We start from the raw sequence: 9,634 nt of genomic DNA on the forward strand, positions 1-9,634 counted from the left end.
GATTACTTGTGATTGTGTGAAAAATGTTGAATTAGTTCCTATACTTTAGCCATTTGAATGCAAGTGTTGAAATGTTACAGAAAATTTGCAATACTTTGATTTCAGTACCTCTCGTTGTCATTATTTTAATTATTTTTCAGGTGTCTTCTCTGGCATCTGTTCTTAAAATTGATTTTGTGGTCTTTTCATTAAGCTTTGACTTCTTTAACCCCGCAGGTGCCAAGTTCTTCAGCAGACATGATCATTTAATCAATCTCTTTTTTTTTTTTACTTAACATTTTCAGCTTGTTTTTCCTTCATTCAGTCTTTCTTTATGTAATTGTATAAAGACGTTTCTGCTAATAAGAAAATCGGACACATTTCTTTATAGTAGTAACAGTGAATTGTAGACTGAAGTATTTAAGGTAAAGGACTTTACTGGGGAAGAAAACAAACAAACAAAAACACAGAACAAAACACCAAAACAAACAAAAATAAGGAAAAAACGCCACCGTAAGACACTCCTGAATAGATTTAGGCTGGAGTCTAGAAGGAGATTTCACAGCTCAGACACTGCAGTACATCAGTTTTGTGTCCAAGCTGCAGTGTGGAAGTATGAAATGACTTCTTTTGGCCATATTGCTGAAAAGTAGAACTGAAAGTTGATATAATTTCAGGTTTTTGTGCTGGTGTACTGCTGTGTATATGTATGTCCAACTTATTAAATGTGTGCTCTTCTTGACAGCTAGTAGTTTTTAAAAGCTTCAGGCATGAAACACATTCAATGGTGAAATGAATAAATGAGATCTCTCTGGTATTTTTAAAATTTTAAATTCAAAAAAGGCATTTGCCGTGAGTTTAATGAGCACTGTGACTTACTGTTTGCTAGTATTTCTAACAAAATCATTAAAGCTGTTCAAAACCTGGATGCTTTCAGGAAAAGGCTGAGTCTGAACACAGAGACAAGCTTGGGGAAAGAGAGGAGACGATCCCTCCCGACTACCGAAAGCTGCTGGAGTCGGGGGAGCAGGTACAGGAGAGCTTTGTTCCCTCTGTTGAGCCAGAAATTGTGCACGTGAGCGGTCTGTCCTCTTTGGAATTATGGGGAGAATGGGGAATAAGTGAGTGTGTGTTCCAGATTTATGTATTAGGGTCAAACGTGTACATATCCTATACTTAGCGTAGCTTTGTATATCCTTGCATGCATTTAATTGAAATAGAAAATATTCTGGTGGTTTTTTTTTTCCCTTTTTAAAATTGGCGAATCTAAACAAATAAATCACATTGAACCACCCAGCAGCTGTTAACATTGTAGAGGTTTAGCAGTATAAATTCCAGTTACACGGTGGTTTAGGTGCTCTGGAAAACCACGTGAAAAAATAGTGTCTCCCTGTAAACGGCTTGGCTTTGTGGTCTGCTGTTGAACAGGAGAAACCTGCAGACTGTGGTAACAGTGCCTTTCCATTCCGCGTGGTTTTGTGCCACGCTTGGGGACAAAGTGGACACAGGGATGTCACCTCGGTGTTTTCCCTGCGCGCTGTGGTTTGATCTTCTCTGCGTGAGGCTGTTCCTCCAGTAGACTCTGGCGGCACAAAGATGATATCACAGATGTAGTCGGAGTAACGGAGCATGAAAACGCATTGTGAACTGACTTTTGAGTAAATAGCGTGAGGAATAAAGAAATCGGTTCAGATTGGTTCAGCTCTTTTGGTAATCTGTAAACTCCCGATGTCAAACGTGCGTACATGTGTCTCACAATTATTCGACCATTTCAAAATGATAGTGTAATCTTTCTTCTTCCCAAGGGTAAACCAGTAAAGCCAACAGCAAAGGATGATGCGAAACACAAAGAAGAAAAGGTGACATTTATCGTATTTCTGCTCTTTGTTTCATACTGCTCTGATCTTTTATTGGAAGTAGCTTTATTGTAGGCTCAAGGCGTGATTCACTGTGAATTCTCATAAATGCCATTGAATGCAGTAGGTAATAGTGACAGCGTGGACAGTAAAACTTTTGTGGAGTCTCACTCTGCACAATAAATAAAGTGTTTATACACAACTGGACTGTGAATCTTCAGGTCCAGTATTCAAAGAAATGGTGTATTTTGGAAACCTCAAGCAGACATCTCTGTTCTTACATACGCATAGAGCCCAAGCGTGTTTTCTTTTAAGAAAGTGATAATTAAAGCAGACATAAATTCCAGAAACATTAATGTGACTCTGGGAAGTATTGCGTGTTGTGTGACTTCAGAATTAAAATCGTTGCAGAAGCCGGCGGATGACTCTGCAGCTGTCGACGCCCTGTCAGGGGACTTCGATACTCCAGCGAGGGCTCCTGACACACCAAAGCACTCCAAGGTAGGACATTTTCTGCTAATAACTTGCAAACAATAGCAGTTTTTTGCTGCTCCGAGAAGGTTCCTCGCTTTTATTTGCAGCAGCTACCCTTTGGAAGGTGCTCTCCAGGTGTCGTGATTGTCTTGCTACCATAGTGTGAGTCTGAGGTGTCTTGCTGTGCGCTGAATATTTGGAAGAAGGAAGGCTTGTGGTATTTAGGGAGTTCTGGAGAGGTAAGACAGTGAGTGGAGCAGGGAACTGTGGTAACGGTTTGTTAACAGATCAGAGTATCCAAAACATGTAGAGAGGCAGAGAAATCTTCGTTCAGTGACTGCACGTGCTGCCCGGCAGTAGTTGTAGGCTGGAGGTGAGGAACAGTTCCAGGAGGTTTTGCAGGGAGAAATGCTAGGAGTAGGAATTTCAGGTGTCTTAGGGAAAATAGTAGAACTGCCCAGAAAGATGAAGAAGGAACGGGCTGGAGAGGTCTCGTAATGAGAAATGGAGCGTTTATTTGTCATTAAATCATCTTCAATGCAGCTGACAAACACCTGTCAGACTTTTCCCAGCAAAGCGCTGCACACGCGAGGCCATATGAAACGAGCTGAGCAGTGGAAGGTGCTGCATCTGGAGGTCATTAACACGGGGATGGTACTAATTATCGTCTATGTGTTGTGTTCTACCCAGAATAAGGGTTCTTTACCCAGTGTGCACGCAAACGAGCCAAATTTAGCACACAGAGACGAGATGTTGTTTATTACAGAGTTGCACAAGTCTGGATGCTGGAATAAAGCCGGCACAACAGCAGGAATAGTGAAAGGCAACGTATACAAAATCTTATCCCTGTGTTCACACCATTTGCATATTGTGTTACATAATCCTTTTAGCGTGTAATGAGCAACGTTTGGCTACAGGACACTTGATCCAACAGTCTCGAGATGTGCTTAAGCAAGACTCAGCTAACTGTGCGGCTTCAAAACGTCTGAAGCTGCAAGGTCAGTGCTGTCTGTAGTTGTGGCAGGAGTTTTGCAAGTCACTCTGGTCTTCGTGATATGAGCAGACCGACCTAAATCTGTAATGATTTATATATTGTTAGGTTAGCAATGGCAGACAGGATCCATTCTTTTGAGCAATGACAACCAGTTTACAAGATATTTGGTCTTTGAGCAAACCAGTATGTTAGCAGTAAAACATTAAGCTGCTTGGACAGACAGAGGTGTGGAATCATAACCTGTTCCTGAGCGAAATTGTGCATTATCTTCCTGAAGCTTATACAAAGAGCAAATTCTAAGTTTGTCCATATGTAAAATGCTTTATTGTGATTATCTGTGGTCTTACACTGTTCCCCTCTGGGGTACAGAGAAGCAGCAGCTTTGAAACCGTCGTTCAAATGCTGGAGGAGGTGGTTGTGTCTCGAGGAGCTCTGCCGGGGGCCCTGGCACGGGGTCAGGCTGTTCGTGTTCTAACTGGTCTGTGTGCTTATGGACTTCGGAGCTTCATCTTCTGCTGCAGCATTACTGCTTTTTAGTAAATACAAAATCTGCCTGTACATACCAGAATTTTTGTGCTTTCTGCTGCTAAACTAAGCTCCGTATCCCGCCTTTCTGCGATTCCGTCCGTGTGTCCTGCACTGAGCACTGTCCTGCCGGACCAGCTGCATCTGAAATACCACAGATGCTGAAGCAGGAGCCATCAATCCTCTGCTCTGTTTGTAACTGTAATTATTCCTTTTCTTTGGAGTGTAGGACAAAAGCGGGAAGGAAACCGTCACCACGAAACCAACCCCGAAGGACAAAGGAAAACCCAAGGACCCTAAAACGGTAGGGATGTTATTTTATAACACGGACAGTCTGGTTGCCATACACTGTGAACATGAAAGATGGGCAGCTGCACTTCAGGTTCATATTACGTGGACGTTACTTTGGGGAGAATTTTACATCAATAGGTTGAACTCAATCCATTTTTGTAAGCATGTACATAAGAGCACCTGGCTGTTTCAAGGAAAATTTTAAATAAATGGGCACTAAAATATTTGTTTTGGAGAGAGCGTGGCGTTCCGGAGGGGGCTGGGCTCGCAGGCGCCTCGCGCGCTGTGGCTGCTGATCGAAGTGTCGGTTCCCATGCCGACAGCTGCCTGAGATCCCATCTCTGTCTGTCCTTGGCAGTGCTAAATAACAGCTTTCTGAAAGCGGTTAGAATGTACTCCTTCAACCACACACCCTTTTATGGAGTTGTCATCATTTATCTTATAAAAAGGAATTAAAACCTACGTGTTGTTGAGTATTGATAAGGATATGGCTGAAAACATTGTGGCAAAACTAGTTCAGCCAGAAGCAGTAGTATTTTCACTGTTAATGAGTTGATAAGTTCTGTTACACTTTTGCCAAGTCACCATTCGCTGGAACCAATATTCCAACAAGTACTTTTAGTAAAACTCACAATTGAATTGGACCCCGGAGGTGATTGTCTGTCCTTCACTGCACATAACGGCGCAGAATTAACCCGGGGTTAACTCACGCCTGGTCTCGCCTGTTGAGCCAGGGCGCGTGTCGCGTCTGGAGTTAACGCATCGCTCATCCCATCGGTTGGGACGGGACACATGGATTCGTAAATAAGTATGCAGAGTGAATTTGGTGGGAAAAAAGGCAAGTTTTTTCCTGCATTTAAAAAGAAAAAAAAAAAAAGTTGCTGGGCTTTTGTCATCCAGTAATACACAAAACATTGGGAAAGGGTGAAACCTCCCATCGCGCTGTTCTCCCGCAGGACACGTGCGGGCAGAGCGCTGAATCGGGTGATAACGTCTGCTCCGGGAATTTCATGTGTCACGTTTCAATGATGGGACTTTTCCTGATTATGGAATTGCGACACACAGCTCCAGTGTAACAGCAGAACGTAGTTGTTAATGTTCTGAGTTGTGCTGGGTCACGAGGATGTTGAGGAGTGGGATGTGCAGAGGTCACCACAGCTCCCCACCCGAAACAAAGCGATGGTGGGAAATGAAAATATGTGCACAATAGAAGTTACACATAGTGCTGCTGAACTTCCATTATTTCAGCTGCAGATCGCACTTATATCTGAACTGTGGCTTCTGGCCGGGGTCTCACGGCTTTATTTCTGATTTTAGCTTGGTTCACCGGTGCTTACAGTCTCCTGTTTCTCCTTAGGGAAGGGGACAGTCCTCCGGCAGCAAATCTGAGAAGCAGAAAACGAGCTAAACATTGAACGTTATTAGGTGAGATTTCTTTATTCTGTGAACTACCACAAAGACAATTAATGAGTTGTTATTAGAGCTGAGTTTTGTTGACAGTCTTAACTAAACACAGATGTGGTTAGAGGTGCTGCTAGACACAACACCTGGAATGTCTGTGAACTCCACTGTGGTGAATCCTGGGCCTTACTTTTTTTTCCACAGACTTTTCCGCACTATTAGTACAGAATTACTCCCTGTAGCTAAATTCCTTCAGGTTCATGTAACTGAGGCTTCCAAAGCACGACATACAGCTTCCCTGGCAAGCTGTTTTGCTGGGTAATGGAGACCGAAACCAACAACCGGTTGTTTCTGTCTTTAGGACAGTGCGATTATGTCATTGTTTCTGCACTGGGCTGGTTTTGGAGCAGACACCGGCAGCCCCGCAGCTGAGCTGGCAGGTGCCACAGGTTCTGCTGTTCTGCTCTGGGCTCCCCTGGCACAACTGTGACCTGTTCACACACGTGTCCCACTGACACGAGTGCTGCTCCGTGCACAGCGTCCCCCACATCCGCCAAACCCCGAATCCTGGGGCGGTTCTGGGCCCCTCATCATCAGAAGGACATTGAGACACTAGAGAGAGTGCAGAGGAGGGAACGGAGCTGGTGAGGGGCTGGAGCACAAGTGTGATGGAGCGGATGAGGGACCTGGGGGTTCAGCTGGAGAACAGGAGCTGAGGGGAGACCTTCTGATCTCTGAACTGCCTGAAAGGAGCTTGGAGCCAGGGGGGTCGGGCTCTGCTCCCCAGGAACAAGCGCCAGGAGCAGAGGAAACGGCCTCAAGTTGTGCCAGGGGAGGTTGAGGTTGGATGTGGGAACAATTTCTTCCCCAAAGGGCTGTGGGGCATTGAACAGGCTGCCCAGGGCAGCGCTGGAGTCACCAGCCCTGGAGGGCTGGACAGACAGACATGAGGTTCTCAGGACATGGGGCAGGGACAGGGCTGGGGAACAGGTGGGCTCGGTGATCTTGAGGGGCTTTTCCAACTGGAATGGTTCTGTGATGATAACATGTTTAGCATCATTGTCCATAATTAGTGTCTTCCATCACCGTCAATTTTCAGCGCTGTGATGCCCGGGGCTGGAGGGTCCTGGGTGTGCCGGGGACAGACAAGGGCGGCTCCGTCACCAGCTCTGACCCCAACACCAAACCCGCGGGTGTCCCGCTCCCGACGCTGTTCCAACACCAAACCCGCGGGTGTCCCGCTCCCGACGCTGTTCCAACACCAAACCCGCGGGTGTCCCGCTCCCGACGCTGTTCCAAACTGAAGAGAACAAGCACTGTAACTGTTTTTCTTTTTCTTTCCCCCAGGGTCTTGGCGCATCATGTAAAACGTCTTATTTCTGTTGGTGGATAATGATTTCCGAAGAACAAAAGCTGATGGTTATTCTGGGTGGTTTTGTACAGTGATACTTGCGGGACTCTTCACATTTTCTTTTTTCCTGGTAGTAGACTAAGGTTATTTTTTCCCTGGCCATTCATTTTGTTATACTCCTATACTTTGACTTTTTTGGTAATTTTCTTCAGTTTTCAGAGAGAAAGAATGCTTTATATTTGCGAGAAATATATTTCATAAATGAATAGCAATGCCAAAAAGAAGAAAAGACCTGCGGACTTTTGCACATAATCTTCACGTAGTGCCTGTAGATCTCTAAGGAATTTGTACGTGCTCGCATTTTCAATGTTGCAGCAAATGCCTTAAGTATTGTGGAGTGTAACGAGCTTTGGTGACCATCAGCCTGGCCGAGTGGCCTTTCCTGAAGCCAGGGCCTGGTGGGAAACCTGTGGGTAGACAAAGAGCGAGAAACTGGGGATTAACCGCTCGACAAGCACGTCTAGAAATGAAACAGGTGCCTCGGGTGCTGCCTTAGCTGTAGTTAAAACAACAGAAGCACCAGATAAGGATTTAGGTCGCTTTGGTTTTTTATTTCCATTTGTATCTGTACTGTTATATAATTTTAAGGAGTGTCCTGGACTGAACAAAGTACAATCCTGGTGTAACAGTGACACAGTTACCGTCACAGGAGGGAGATGGAGGAGGAGCCTTCGCAGAGATCAAAGGGAAGTTCAGGCCGACAGGTGCACTTTTTTAGTTTTCTAATTTTGCACTGTTTCCACTCGTTTCTGCCCCTGTTGCTGCAGAGGGCGCTGCAGGAGCCGCTGCTGCCGGAGCGAAGTCACACGTGCCCGCACGGGGCTCCATCTGTCGCTCTGCAGAGCGGCCTTCCACACATCACGGCCGTACACCCATCGCACCCAACTTTTCACACACGGCACCCGTGCTGCCACCCATCCCACCCGTGCTGCCATCCATCCCACCCGTGCTTCCACCCATCATCCCACCCGTGCTTCCACCCATCATCCCACCCGTGCTTCCACCCATCGCACCCGTGCTTCCACCCATCCCACCCGTGCTGCCACCCATCGCTCCCGTGCTGCCACCCATCATCCCACCCGTGCTTCCACCCATCCCACCCGTGCTTCCACCCATCCCACCCGTGCTGCCACCCATCATCCCACCCGTGCTGCCACCCATCATCCCACCCGTGCTGCCACCCATCGCCCCCGTGCTGCCACCCATCCCACCCGTGCTGCCACCCATCCCACCCGTGCTGCCACCCATCATCCCACCCGTGCTGCCACCCATCGCCCCCGTGCTGCCACCCATCATCCCACCCGTGCTTCCACCCATCCCACCCGTGCTGCCACCCATCATCCCACCCGTGCTGCCACCCATCGCCCCCGTGCTGCCACCCATCGCCCCCGTGCTGCCACCCATCATCCCACCCGTGCTTCCACCCATCCCACCCGTGCTTCCACCCATCCCACCCGTGCTTCCACCCATCCCACCCGTGCTGCCACCCATCGCTCCCGTGCTGCCACCCATCGCACCCGTGCTTCCACCCATCATCACACCTTTGCTTCCACCCATCGCTCCCGTGCTGCCACCCATCGCTCCCGTGCTTCCACCCATCCCACTCGTGTTTCCACCCATCCCACCCGTGCTGCCACCCATCGCTCCCGTGCTTCCACCCATCCCACCCATGCTTCCACCCATCATCCCACCCGTGCTTCCACCCATCCTACCCGTGCTTCCACCCATTGCTCCCGTGCTTCCACCCATCCCACCCGTGCTGCCACCCATCGCACCTGTGTTTTCACACACGGTACCTGTGCTTTTCACACGTCGCACTTGTGCTTTTCACACATTGCACGTGTGCTTTTCGCGTGTGGTACATGTGCTTATCACAAATTACACCCGTGTTTTCACACATCACACCTGTGCTTTTCGCACATGGTACCCGTGCTTTCCACACCTGGCATGTGTTCTTTCCATGCCTCACACACCCACTCCGCCTCGCTTGTTCACACGCGGCCCACGCTGACTGTAGAACCAGAGCCGCGCTTTAGAACCAAAGCCGCGCTTTAGAACCAGAGCCGCGCTGTAGAACCAAAGCTGCGCTTTAGAACCAGAGCCGCGTTGTAGAACCGGAGCCGCGCTGTAGAACCGGAACCGTGCTGTAGAACCAAAGCCGTGCTTTAGAACCAGAGCCGCATTGTAGAACCAAAGCCGCACTTTAGAACCAGAGCCGCGCTGTAGAACCAAAGCCGCGCTGTAGAACCGGAGCCGTGCTGTAGAACCGGAGCTGTGCTGTAGAACCGGAGCCACATTGTAGAACCAAAGCCGCACTGTAGAACCAAAGCCGCACTGTAGAACCAAAGCCGCACTGTAGAACCAGAGCCGCACTGTAGAACCAGAGCTGCTCTGCAGCACAGGAGCCCCTGCAGCGCCGCAGGGACAGCCCGGAGACATAATTGGGGATATTTAGACTTCCTACTGTCCTTCGCAGTCTGTACTGAGAACCTGTGTCACACTAATAAAGGTTTTAAGAATACATGACGATGTGCCTAACTTTCCGTTTATTACCGCTGATACCTGGCTGTCGTAAGACAAAAGGAACCCTAGAAATTGCTAAAAAAAACCCAAACATTGATGCATTAAAACTAAGATGTGTTTAAAAAGTCCCTGTGCGGTGCCTGTCGGTGACGCTTCGCGGAGGCCTCACAACCTCATCGA

At 48.0% G+C, this 9,634-nt stretch overlaps 1 protein-coding gene across 19 annotated transcripts in view; it reads left to right on the forward strand.

Annotated features, from left to right (window-relative positions):
• Positions 1-9,457, forward strand: part of CAST (calpastatin) — a 61,193-nt gene extending 51,736 nt beyond the window's left edge. For 16 of the 19 annotated variants that reach the window (XM_065046573.1, XM_065046576.1, XM_065046579.1 and 13 more), the window contains 6 exons: positions 917-1,009; positions 1,785-1,838; positions 2,247-2,336; positions 4,053-4,132; positions 5,477-5,544; positions 6,868-9,457. In XM_065046573.1, coding sequence (XP_064902645.1) covers positions 917-1,009; positions 1,785-1,838; positions 2,247-2,336; positions 4,053-4,132; positions 5,477-5,534 — 375 coding nt within the window. In that variant the 3' untranslated portion in view covers positions 5,535-5,544; positions 6,868-9,457. The remainder of the gene's footprint in view (positions 1-916; positions 1,010-1,784; positions 1,839-2,246; positions 2,337-4,052; positions 4,133-5,476; positions 5,545-6,867) is intronic. The other 3 variants (XM_065046581.1, XM_065046568.1, XM_065046570.1) reach the window with 1 other exon arrangement.
• The last annotated feature ends 177 nt before the right edge of the window (positions 9,458-9,634 follow it).

The sequence above is a fragment of the Columba livia genome, chromosome Z (genome assembly GCF_036013475.1).
Source record: "Columba livia isolate bColLiv1 breed racing homer chromosome Z, bColLiv1.pat.W.v2, whole genome shotgun sequence".
NCBI classification, from domain to species: domain Eukaryota; kingdom Metazoa; phylum Chordata; class Aves; order Columbiformes; family Columbidae; genus Columba; species Columba livia.